Source organism: Sminthopsis crassicaudata, chromosome 5, assembly GCF_048593235.1.
Source record: "Sminthopsis crassicaudata isolate SCR6 chromosome 5, ASM4859323v1, whole genome shotgun sequence".
Lineage (NCBI taxonomy): Eukaryota > Metazoa > Chordata > Mammalia > Dasyuromorphia > Dasyuridae > Sminthopsis > Sminthopsis crassicaudata.
The window spans coordinates 50,265,900-50,279,863 of NC_133621.1; the positions used below are offsets into that span (position 1 = coordinate 50,265,900).

At 33.1% G+C, this 13,964-nt stretch overlaps 1 protein-coding gene across 9 annotated transcripts in view; it reads left to right on the plus strand.

Moving 5' to 3' along the window:
* Window positions 1-10,486, plus strand: part of ABCB1 (ATP binding cassette subfamily B member 1) — a 193,776-nt gene extending 183,290 nt beyond the window's left edge. For all 9 annotated transcript variants that reach the window (XM_074266626.1, XM_074266632.1, XM_074266629.1 and 6 more), the window contains 2 exons: window positions 7,489-7,635; window positions 9,441-10,486. In XM_074266626.1, the coding sequence (XP_074122727.1) occupies window positions 7,489-7,635; window positions 9,441-9,647 (354 nt within the window). In that variant the 3' untranslated portion in view covers window positions 9,648-10,486. The remainder of the gene's footprint in view (window positions 1-7,488; window positions 7,636-9,440) is intronic.
* The last annotated feature ends 3,478 nt before the right edge of the window (window positions 10,487-13,964 follow it).

Sequence of the window (13,964 nt, forward strand, 5' to 3'; positions counted from 1 at the left end):
TGAAATCCATGGTCATTTTCAACTACATTGTAGGCTATAGTAGAAGTTAATTGTGCAAGTGAGATACAAATGAAATGAGAGGCAGCATAGAGTGGATAGAGCATTGGACTTGGCTTCAGGATGATGGGTTTAAATTTTTGCTATAGTTATTATACTAGATTGTGACCCTGGGCAAGCCATTTGATCTCTTCTGCTGTATTCTGCTTTGTAAAATGAGAAGATCTAGACTTGAAAAACCTCCAAGATCTATTATAGTTTTTATTATAGTTTTGTAGCTTTTAGTCTGTCTAACTCTGCATGTGTCTCTGTTTCTCTTTCTTTTTTCCACTTTCCCTCCCTCTCATTTTCTCTCTTCTCTTCCTCCTCCCCCCTTTCATATTTATAAAGTGGCTACAATATGCCAGGCATGGTACCAAGCATTAGGGATACAAAAAGAAGCAAAAACTAGTCCCTACCCTCAGGAAACTTGCAATCTTATTTGTCAGTCTAATATCTGTGATATTAGCAAATGTGCTAAATCCTGATGAGAGGGATATTTCTAACATGCCAAGAAAAAACAATTCATATATCAAGGAGCATCATTCATGATTACCCAGGATCTGGCAGCTTCTACAATAAAGAATCAGAGGGCCTGATACCTGATACCAGAATATGGTATTCTGGAAGGCAAAGAACCTGGGGTTACAATCAAGAATTAATTACCCGGGGGCAACTAGATGGTGCAATGGATAGAGCACCAGCCTTGAACTCAGGAGGACCCGAGTTCAAATCTGGTCTCAGATACTTAACACTTCCTAGTTGTGTGACCCTGGGCAAGTCACTTAACCCCAGCCTCAAAAAAAAAAAAAAAAAAAAAAGAATTAACTGCCCAACAAGACTGAACATCATCTTTAAGGAGAAGTCAAGCAAATATTGAAAAATAACAATTCTGACTAAATTGATCTGCTTGTTCAGTGAAATACCAATCAAGCTGCCAAAAATTATTTTATAAAACTAGGAAAAATAATAACAAAATTCATTTGGAAGAACAAAAAGTCAAGAATATCAAGGGAATTAATGAGAAAAAAATACAAAACTTGATGGTTTTGCAGTACCAAACCTAAAACTATATTATAAAGCAATAGTCATCAAAACTATTTGATACTGGCTAATAAATAGAGTAGTGGATCAGTGGAATAGATTAGACACATATGATACCATAATCAAGGCCTATAGTAATCTAGTATTTCATAAACCACTAAACTTCAGCTTCTCAATAAGAACTTCCTATTTGACAAAAATGCTGGGAAAACTGGAAAATAATGTCAGAAACTCAGCATTGACCTTCATCTCATACCCCATACCAAAATAAGGCAAAATGGATACATGATTTGGGCATAAAGGATGATACCATAAACAGATTAGGAGAGCAAGAGATAATTCACCTATCAAATCTTTGGAGAAGGGAGGAATTTATGACAAAAGAACTAGAGAACATTATGAAAGACAAAGTAGATAACTTTGATTATATTAAATTTAAAAGTTTTTGCGCATATAAGACCAACAGAAACAAGATTAAGAGGGAATTACAAAACTGGAGAAAAAAAATCTTTACAGTCAGTGTTTCTGATAGAAGTCTCATTTCTAAAATATATAGATAATTATGTCAAATTTATAAGAATTTAAGTCATTCCCCAATTGATAAATGGTCAAAGGATATGAACAATTTTCAGATGATGAAATTAAAAAACATAATATTTATATATATAATATTTACATATAATATTAATATATAATACATAATAAAAGTAAAAATATGAAAAATGCATTAAATCACTATTGATTAGAAAAATGCAAATTAAAACTACTTTGAAGTATTACCTCATACCTCTTATTTTGGCCAAGATGACAGGAAAAGATAATGATAAATGTTGGAGAGGATATGGAAAAACTGGGACACTAATGCATTGCTGGTGAAGTTGTAAAATGATCCAACCATTCTGGAGAACACAAGGGCTATAAAACTGTACATACTCTTTGACCTAGCAGTGCCACAACTGGGTCTGTATCCCAAGTAAATAATAAAAGAGGGGAAAGGACCCACATGAGCAAAAATATTTGTAGCAGCAATTTCTGTGGTAACAAAGAATTAGAAAATGAATGGATGCCCATTAATTGGGTAATGACTGAATTGGCTGTGGTATATGAAGGTAATGGAATATTATTGTTATATAAAAAATGATGGACAAGCTGATTTTAGAAAGGCCTGGAAAGATTTACATGAACTAATCTGAGCAAAACAAGCAGAATAAGGGATATGTTGCATATAATAGCAAGAATGTGCTTTGATCAACTATGAAAGACTTGGTTCTTCTCAGTGGTTCAGTGATTCAAAGCAATCCCAATAGACTTTGGGCATAAGAGGCCATTTGCATCCAGAAAAAAAAAAAAAAGAATTATAGAGATTGAATATAGATGAACACATGCTATGTTCACTTTTTTGTTTTTTTCCTTCTCCCATGTTTTTTTTTTCCCCATTTTGTCCTAATTTTTCTCTCCTAATATGATTCCTAAACCAATGCATCTTAAAATAAGTATTTTTAAAAAGAGAAAAAACAAAGATAGAATTTGAACCCAAGGCCAGTGGTCTACATTCCCAAATCATGAAGATTATTTCTTATTAAACAATAAGAAATAATTATTTCTTATTATATATTATTATATAATTATATATTATATTTATTATAATATTATATATTATTATATAATTATAAATAATATGTATTATTATATAATTATAAATTATATCATTATATATTATTATATAATTATAAATTATAAAAAGAAGGGTCATTTTAAAAAGATAACATTATGGATCTAGAGCTAAAAGAGACATTATCGGTTATTTAGCCCAAATTTATCATCTTGAAGATAAAGAAACTGAGACCTAGGGATAATAAATGCCTTACTCAATGTTAAACATAGAATTTGAATCGAAGACCAGTGGTCTTTCCATCATACTTTACTGCATACGTGTCTAACATTTACTTAAACACTGTGTCAAGGCTAAGGCGAGAAATTTGGTGAAGGTTTCAGCCTGATAGACCTATAGAAAATAGTGATTCTTGGGTTTATAGGAGACTTTCTTGGCATTAGTCTGTTGTCATTTTGGTGAGTCTGTCCCATATTTCTCCCTGCCTCCTCCCAGACCAAAATATTCCTAATAGGCTAATAGATCATCTAGACTAGGGGTTCTTAACGTCTTATATGGCATAGATTTTTTTTTGAGACTGCTCCTCAAAATAATGTTTTTAAATGAATAAAAAGTAGTGGACAATTATCAAAATATTTTCAAATAAGTTTACAGGCATAGACAATTGTAAGGTTGGTATAATCCAGTTTGGGCACTAGAGTCAGATGAGCTTGGTTTAAGTTCAATCCGTGACACTACCCCCTTGGCTCTCCAGCAAGACACTTAACCTCTGTAGAGGGTCATACAATGAAGGGTCAGGCCACATGGCCTCAGATCCTCTGGAATTCCTCTTTCAAATTCAGTTTCTTCTGGAAAAATAAAAAGGTTGGATTTGATGATCTCTAAAGTTTCTTCTTCTCTAGAAGTAGGAGCTTTGAAACCTGAAGAAGAGAGAATACTTTTTAAAAATTAAGTCCCTGAATGACATTTCTTAATTGATAAATCCCACTTAAAAATATGTAACAAGTAGGTATATTTTGTTGGAAGGTAGGGAGGAAATGGTCTATGTCTCAGATTTTTATCAATGTAAGGAACTCTAAAGTGGAATCTTCTTGCATCAATGAAAATCAGCAAACAAGCATCTCAGAGCGATCCCAGGTCCCTCTCTCTTTTAGGTGCCATATTGTGCCGCTTTTAAAATTTATTTTATTTTTTTTATTTTGTTGGAAGGTAGGGAGGAAATGGTCTGTGTCTCAGATTTTTATCAATGTAAGGAACTCTAAGGTGGAATCTTCTTGCATCAATGAAAATCAGCTAACAAGCATCTCAGAGTGATCCCTGGTCCCTCTCTCTTTTAGGTGCCATATTGTGCAGCTTCTCATTGCTGGGTGTCCTAGGAATAATCAAAAAGACTAGTACTGAAGAACAAAAAGCCTTTTAGGATGCTTTTTATTTAACAATGCCAAGAGCACCACCTTGTGGTCATAGTTAAGCTAACTATTTGTACTATGTACACAATTAACAAATGATTTTTACTTAGTACATATGTCTATTGTTCAGTGGGTTAAATTATTGCCCCCTACAGATCTTAGTTCCAGATGAGATAAGACAGACACACACACACACACACACACACACACACACACACCTCAGTGGTACATACCTAAAAGTGTTTATGCTCTTGTCAAAGTGAGTTTTTTCCCACCATGTTTCATATCAAAGCTCCTCTATCTTACATCCACCCTGTGTGCTGGTCACCTTCTTCCAGCTCTGATTACTCTCCATTCTATTAAAGTACTTGAATTATGTTGTGCTATGAGAGCCACCTGCCAGTGGCTGCTGGAGGTCTAACTCAGACCTGCAAAATGGATTTCTTCATGTCAGAGGAAGATGACAATACAAGGAGCCTGAGAGGCAGTTGCTGTTCTGAACTCTCCACTGAGAAGCTGTTGCGTTGTCTGACCTCCCTCCTCTTCCCTCTGTCTCCAATTTGTTTCATTCCCAATCCACAAGGAACACCTTGTGTCAGCAAAGGCTGCCCTGCAGCTCCTTCAGATGTTATGATCCACAGCTCTGGAGGCTCTTGGAGAATTGACCTGCCCCTTCACTTAGGCATGGTCCTTAACAGAATTATACATTAATTTTTTCTCTTTCTTCCCTACAAAATCATAATAACAACAATAACAATAATTACCATTGATATATATCTTAAAGTTTTCAAAGTGCTGTACAAATATTATATGATTTTTTATTTTTTTTTTTTACTTACAGCAACCCTCAGGGATTATTATGCCATTATTATCCCTGTTTTACAGATGAGATACTGAAGCAGAGGGTTAACCACTTGCCTAGTCATACAATTAGTGAATGTTTGAGGGTATACTTGAGATCAGGTCTTCTTAACTCCAAATCCATTGCTCTATTTACTGGATCACCTATCTTAGAGAAGTATTTAGTGCTCCAAAAATGGTGATAAAAATGACTTTGTGTTCTACCATTTTAAACTGTTATTCTATTTATATTAAGAAAAAATATTATCATATGTGTCACATTGTTAATTTTAAGGAGCAAAACCAAAACTCATCATTGGAATACCTGAATATTTCTGGTTTATCTCTGTATGGAGGTATCCTTAACTTCTGCTTTTGAATATGTATTGGCTCTATAATCTTAAACTTAGCCACTAATTATTAATTATAATGGTTATAAGTCTTTGGTTCAATTTTTGGATTATTCTTTTCTCTTCATCTCTTTTTTTCAGCAACAATTATTTTGATAATGGCCTACTTTATAGTATAATTTGAAACAAACCTGGCAGTGCATATCTCCTTTCATCATTTCTCCTCCATAATTCTCCTCAAACATTCTTGTCTACTTCTTTCAGAATTTTACTTAATGAAATGAAACCAGCATTTCCATAACATAGCAGAATAAAAAAGATAATTGCACATAACTGCATTTCTAGTATATAAAATTTTCTGCATTGTGTAATTTGTTTTCTTTTTTTCTTCCCTCTCTCCCTTAACATGGCTACCATTATACACAAATATGTCTGTATGTATATGTATATGTGAGTGTGTTTATGTAAACTCATTCTACACATCTATTTTATCTGTTTTATCTCCAGATACTGATAACATCTTTCTTAATAGGTTCATTATACTTAATTTGGGTATTTATAATAGTTAAAATGACTTAGTTACTCAAACTTGTACTTTAAAAATATTGCTATTACTACATACAATGTTCTCTTGCTTCTGCTCATTTCACTTTTCATTATTTCTTGCAAGTCTTCCATATACATTTTGTTAGGGTTTAGCTAATCTATGAAGGTCTTTTATGATGTATTATTAGTATTGCACCAATTACAAGTTAATTTGAATCATATTGACATTTTACTTGCTGTCTTAATTCAGCCACAAATGGGATATTTCTCTCTAATTATTTAATTAAGTATTTCTATTAAAATTGTTTTTAGAGATATTTTCCTATAGTCCTTGTGCATGCCTTAAAACACTTAAACATTCAGTATATGTTCATTAGTAATTATAAATTGTATTTTTCTTTCTATTAATCTCTCCTGGTTTCTTTTAGTGATATATGGGATGGTGGCTATTGGGGGGAGGTGAAGAAAGGAGGCATTGTATTTTACATTCTGATATCTTTCAAAAGCTTTGATTACCTTCCTTGTTGAATCTCTTGAGAGTATCTAATTATACTTTTCTATCCTCACCAAATAGAGTTAACTTCTTTGCTAATGCTTATTCCTTTCGTTGCTTTTCTCTTGACTTAGAGCTATAGCTAATATTCTTAAAACTATGTAGGATATTAATAGTATCAGTGAACAGCTTTTCCTATCTTTTTAATGGATATGTCTCTAATTCTACGTTGTATGTGATACTAGCTAAGTCTTTTATTTCAGATAGAGAGAGAATATTCACTATTCTAGTGCTTGTAGGTGCAGATTTTGTTTTATTTCATACTAGATCTATAATTATTTTTGATGTCTGGTATAGAGGAGGTGGTTGGTAAGTATTTATTGACTGACTGACCAGTACAGGGAATTCCTAGCGTGGAAGATACCCTTTCTTTTCTTCTATAGATAGCTCTCCTGCAATTCACAAAGCATTGCCTCTAAAGCACTGGGAAAGTGATTCAAAATTACATTAAGGAAGATTTTTCTTTCTATTTTTTTCCATCTTTATAAACATTTTTTCTAACATACTTATATGCTTGTACTCTTATTAAAGTATATCAAATGATATAATAATGTTACTTAGTTTTTCTCATTGATAAAATTAATACTAACAGAACATTATAAAGAATCCTTGAATCCATCATAAATGGAAAAATAATATAAAATGTAGTTATTGGTAATAATGAATACATTTTTTAAAGTCACTTAACCTCCTTTTAACAATAATACCACCTAACAGCATTGATACAAGAATCAAAGAAATTATTTAAAGCATTTTATAAATTTTAAAGCATTAAATTAATGTGAGCTATTATTGAAACTTTTGATTTTGTTAGTTGTAGACCTGTGTGCCTTAATCTCTATGGTTTTCTAGACTCATTTTCTCAGTCTTCATTTTTGTAATTTGATTTTTTTATTCTCTATTGTTTTTTATTATTCTCTATTCTCTATTATTTTAGCAGTTTTCTTCTTTCTTGCTTTTGGTATAACAATTTGTTCATTTAAATGTACTGCCAAGAAGCAAAATCTCTTTTACTGCAAACTCACTGTCAAGATAATAACTTTCATTTTTACTAGCATCTACATTTTTGATGTTAACTAAATTTAACTTTAAATACAGAAATATGAAACCAAGGTAGGAGACAAAGGGACTCAGCTCTCAGGAGGTCAGAAACAGCGTATTGCTATTGCTCGAGCCCTCATCAGAAATCCTCAGATCCTGCTATTGGATGAAGCAACTTCAGCCTTGGATACAGAAAGTGAAAAGGTATGGCTTACTGTATTTATGCTCTGAAAGAACCATTTTCTTTTACTTCATACATATATATATATATCTATATCTATATAGATATATATATAGATATCTATATATATATCTATATAGATATAGATATATATATATATATATATATATATATAGAGAGAGAGAGAGAGAGAGAGAGAGAGAGAGAGAGAGAGAGAGAGAGAGAGAGAGAGAGAGAGAGAGAGAGAGAGAGAGAGAGAGAGAGAGAGAGAGAGAGAGAGAGAGAGAGAGAGAGAGAGAGAGTGTATGTTTTTTCAATCCTAGAGGTTAGAAGTAGCATAAAAGAAACATTAGATAACGTGCATCTATTAAGCACCTACTAAGTACCAGGAATTGTCCTAGGTATTTTGTTCATTTCATCCTAACAACAATTCTGGTAGTTAGTTGCTATTATCAATCCCATTTTACAGTTGAAAAAACTAAAGTAGACCAGAGGCTAAGTGTTCAGATTTGAACTCAGGTTTTCTGACTCCATACCTGTAGCCCATACTCTGGACCAGTTACTTAAATTACTCAGTGCTCCACCCAGCTCTGCAAGACTGTACAGCTGGGTCCCCATTAATGGGAGTGAGTAATCTCTCTGAAAAAGTCACATTATTCAAATTTGAATGGCATATTTCCATTGGACTAGAACATATGATCCTATTGTTCTATAATTACAACTTTTAAATAGTGTGGATTTGAATACAGGTGACTGCTTTGGGGAGATTCATTATCTCAATTAGTGGTTATTTGTAGAGGGCCAGAACTTTGGAGTATATTTGGAGTATAATTTAGAGACATTTTCCTAATATGTATTGATGAGAAAAGTGTCTAACACCTGTATCAAGAATGCCCTCCACAAATGATATGAAAGGAATCTTCTTAACACTTGAAATGATCAGTCAATGGAACAAGGAAAATCAGAGATTGAGAACCATTGTAACTGGTAACTGACTCCTTTTCTTCTTCTACAGCACACCTTGTATCATTACTTTAAAATATGAATACATTCTTCATTTCCTCTTCCCAGTTGTCAGGTTCAATACAGAACCTACAACTGAATATAGAGAGGAAGAGAGAGTCACAAAACTTTACTGTGGTCTATTTAGGACTTAAGCTTGAGTAGTCGTTTTTGTTGTTGTTGTTGTTTTGTTACTGTTTTGTGTGGGAGGGAAACCAAATACACACAAATTTCTTGAACTGTATCTATAATTTGCAAATAGCAAAAGATTATTCTAGTCTTTCAGAGATTACTCTTCAAAGACCTGAAGGTATTGGAGCATCCAAATTTTTCTACCTATTTTGCTGCTAAGGCAGTCAAAAAGCCTCCCAAGGGCCTTGGTTTATACATATTCAAACATAACATGGTACCACATGCAGAATATAGATAAAACTATATATTTTAATAAGTGTTTTTACTGGTGGAATGAGCTCATTAAGAGAAACAAGTATTAATATTTGTATTATGTATAACATGAAATTGCTTACTGTCTAAAGGTGGGAAAGGGGATGAAAGGAGGGAGAGAATGTGGAACTCAAATTTTTAAAAACAAATATGGAAAATTGTTTTTATGTGCAAATGAGAAAAATTACAATATTTAGAAAAAAAAAAAAAAACAAAAAAAAAGGTGTTAATTGTAAAATGATCTCTTTATCCAGTTCTTAGTTTTATAAAATCTGCCTTTTTGTTAGGGAAATGAAATGAAAAGAATATTGAGAGAGAAGGAATTGAAAAGTTAGAATTGATTTTTCTCTTTAAAATAACCTTGTATGTAATCACTGAATAGGTTGTCCAAGAAGCCCTGGACAGGGCCAGAGAAGGTCGTACGTGTATTGTGATTGCTCACCGCCTCTCCACCATCCAGAATGCTGACCTTATCGTGGTTTTCCAGAATGGCAAGGTCAAAGAACAGGGAACACACCAACAGTTGCTGGCTCAGAAAGGCATCTATTTTTCAATGGTCAACGTTCAAAGTGGGGCAAAGCGCATGTGAACTCCTTTCGCTTTGTACATTTCATAAGTTAAATATTTCCTCTAATTGTGTTTAAAAAAGGAATCATAGCCATCAACTTCTGCCAGAAAGCAAGTCCTTTAGGTTGTTTCTTTTTTTTTTTAAATCAACTTCTGCTATGACTGGATGTCTCTCCATAGAATTCAATGTCTCCAGAAGAGAAGGAGCAACACTTATGGAAGATATATCCCATAATATCCCATGCATTATGAAACTTATGGGAGTATTGGGGCTAGGTAGTGTTTTGTTGTTGTTGTTTTTACACAAATGTCTAAGCAGTTTTATTTTTTATTTCTAGTCTCCTTCAGAAAGTAGTTGATTTCCCTTGCTTTAAAAAAAAAAAATAAAATAAAATGCTGTGACCAAAGAGGGGTGGGGGTGGGGAATTCCTGAAATGGGTGTTTTATAAAATATAAGAATCTATAATAAAAACTGAATATTTTTGGATTAGTATACTATTAATATACTATTGTTCACTTCCCAATCAAAATGCTATAGATTTCTATTATGAGGTAGTTGGTTCAAAAGAAGAGAACACCATTCTGCCTTTTTCTTTTATTAGGTCCTACAGAACTATACAACCTTGTTTACTCTTGTACTTAACTCTGCTGTTTTGTTACTTTTCAATTTTTATTATTATGGCCAAATTAAGTGATAATAAGAAATCAAAGCAAGATTCATTTATTAGTTTGGAACCAGTATAGAAATGCTGAATCATGGGATTGAATCTTCCTTTGGTATGTTGTTAATATTTTGTACTGTTGCTGCAAAGAGTTGTTAAAAAAAATTCTATTATTTTTGCACTTTGAAAAAATACAAAACTGCATTACTGTTTTCATTTCAATAATGGTTTATCTTTCATAGAATTAATTCCCTAAAATGTCAAACCAAACCCACAATAGTAGGAGAATTCAGATTCTGTGACTCCAGATGTGTTTGATTACAAAATCCCCTCTCTCAATTTTAATATTGTTAATCAGAAATCACAGGGCAACAGTACACAAAAAAATAATAATGATAAATAGATAGTCTAGAACCCTTTCTTATTTAGTGTTCCCTGAAGCATTATTGAGAACAATCCTGACCCAAATGAAAACTCCTCTTCCCGGATGGCAATCTTCAAGGTTGTTAATTATGCTATCCACCAGGGAGTGCTAGTAATACTTTGAAATGTGACCTATTAATGCCTAAAAACTTATTTATATGAAAATAATTTTAAGGGGAAAAAATATAGCATTAAAATAATCATCTGCTAAAATTCTTTCACATAAACATGGGTATTTTTGTGACAACACAAAGGGTCCCAGGTAAAATATTTTAAAATATGTGGACAGATTATCATAGATGTCTGCACTACAACTCCTACATGTCAACCATTAGGAAGACCAAGATCATAGGGATATAGATCAGTTTTGTGAAAGTGTGACAAAACCCAGATGGGAGGGAGGCACTATGCTTACTTTACATCCTGGTCCTCCATTTTATGGGCAAGCTTACAGGGTCAGAAATCACTATCTTTCTTGTTTTTCTATCAGTATGTTAAAAGGGTTGATGCTCCAAGGGGCACAGAGAGAAAAACTGGAGATACTTATTTTTAACATCTATGTCTCCTAGGTAATCCTCTTAAATAGTGAGTCATCAGCATTATCTTAATTAGCATATTAAAGTTTCAGAGATTACTTGACTACTTGATCTGTCTAGTACATGTTGAGGACCTATTATGTTCATTACTAGTTTCTCAACATTATGATAGGCTCTATGGTACAGCTGAAGAACATAAGAGCTGATCCTTGCCCCAACACAATCTACTTGGAAAAATAATTATAATGCACAAAATAACTGTGAAGATAGAAGAAATTCTTAAATAGATCCTGCTATTGAGTCCTAAATCTATAGTATATAAGGTATTGTAGGAAAAGCACTTCATTTGTGGACTGAAAACCTGAACCTGAGTTCAAATTACAGCTCATACTACATACTACTATATGATTTCTGAGTCTCAGGTCCCTCACTTGTAAAATGAAATGTTTGAAAAAAAAAAATTCTCTAAGATCGATTGCAGCTCTGAAAGTAACTCTAAGCAGATATAAACAGATAATTGATATCCATGTTGAAAGGAATTGTAGAGGAAGGGATCAATACAAAAATATGACAGGACTGAGTGACTGGACATGAATGAGAGAAGGAAAGAAGTCAATGATTTTAAAGTTTTGAAAATGAGATATCTTTGGCCGACTGTGAAACTGGGAGGGAAACTGGCTTGGGAAGAATGATAAGCTTCGTTTGATATGGTAAACAAGATATGCAAGTAGAAACTGAATTGGATATTTGCAGATAAGAGACGGGAGTTTTGGGTACCCAGGAGGTAAGGAAATTATTGTTACAAAGTATAATTGCAAAGTTCATTTATATCTTATTCTAGGCCTCTTGCCTACTCCTTAAAAAATCAAAACTTCCTATTTCTGCCCAGTTCGTAATCCGTATCTATCAAACTTCTTTTCTAAATTTGCTTAAACCTTGAAGAAAAGAGGTTGTCTTTTGGTTGTCTGGGCAGAATACTCATTCATTAAAAAAGTCATCTTGCTCATTTCTGCCAATCGGTCTAGAGATGTTCTCTGATTTCTACTAAAGAAACCCAGTAGTCTTAAATGGATTTCTTGACATATTCTTTCATCCTCTCTAATTCATCCTTCCCCGGATTCTTAGTTGTGAAGCTTAGACTCCATTTTGCATCTTTCAAGCAATCCGAGGATTTCACAAATTAGTGTTTATACAACTTGTCATTTATTTAGGATCTATATAAAATGGTTCATTCCCAATTTATATGTACATGGGTAGTAGAAATGCATTTGTAATCTAAATTAATCTCAACTAGTCTTCCCTTGGTGACTAGGCATGGAGCACTGTTTAAAACACAACACACTGAGAGAAGCATAAGGAGAAGGGAAAGGGGAAAATCTAATAGTAGCTTTTAATTTACATTATAAATTGTGTTCAGCCTTTTAAAAGAAATCTAGGTAGAATATCATTTAATTTTACATTACAGAAATGCTTTCCTTTAATTAATCATTAAAAGCAGATGTCCAGATCAGATATTTGGAGATAGAAAAAAAAATAATTTCTTCCATTTATAGCCCTTTGTCCCAATTTTGCTGCCAAGTACTTCAAGTCCAGGTATCCCCCTTTGAACTTTTAACACTGAGGTGAACAAACTCTGCCCTTTGAGCATAGAAACATCAGCATTGCAGAGCGGGAGAAAGGAAATTCAAGCAAATGAGTTTTATTTTTCACTTTCTGCTGATGTAAAGGATTTTTTTATCCTAAGGCATATTTGCAGAGATCCAACTAGACACAGAACAAAGTATGTTTGTGATCTGATTAAAAAATGACTGGCATGCAAATATTGGGAGACTGTCAAGTCCAAAAGAGACAGATAATTAATCATATTTTTCTATGGCTTATTTCATTTTTGAAGTTTATTTTCCTTATAGTGATGATTCCTTTCAATGTAATGTGTCATTCAATTCAGCTGGCATTTAATTAAGCACTTTCACTTTGCAAGGTGCTTAATAATTTGCAGAAATTGGTATACTTGGATTTAAATTTTGCCTCTGACACCTGCTAACTGTAATCTGAAGCTAATCACTCAATCTCTCAGTACACCCGATCATTCACTAAAATTATAAGTTGCAGACTTGTTTTTAACTATTTACTGATAGAGGAAGTTCTCTAATTCTTTACCACACTGAAATAAATACAGAGAAGGAGGAGTGGAACTATGCAATATACTATGTTAGGCTCTTCAAAAACAGAAAACTGTGACAGTATAGGGGAAAAGTTGATGTGAAATCAATGTAAGTTTGAATCCCAGGTCTGCTACTGTTAGACCTTAGCAGGCAAATCGCTTGCCATTTTTGAGCTTCATTTTCTGCATGCACAAAAGGAGGGATTTGAAGTAGCTAATCTCTGAGGTTCCTTTTCAGCTCTGGATCCATGATCTCTAATTCTAAAATTTACATACTCCTTGAGATACAACCTGTAAAGTCAATAATTTGAGGAGAAAGAAATCATTCTCTAGAAAACTACATTAGTGGGGGACCTCAGTTCTCCCATCTCAGAACTAGATAAATCTAATCAAAAAATAAATAAGAAAGAAATTAAAGAGGTGAATAAAATTCTGGGAAAGTTAGATGTGATAACTCTCTGGAGAAAATCAACAGGAATAGAAAGAAATATATATATATATATTTTGGTCAGTAGCATATTGCACCTATACAAAAATTGGCTATCTATTTGGAC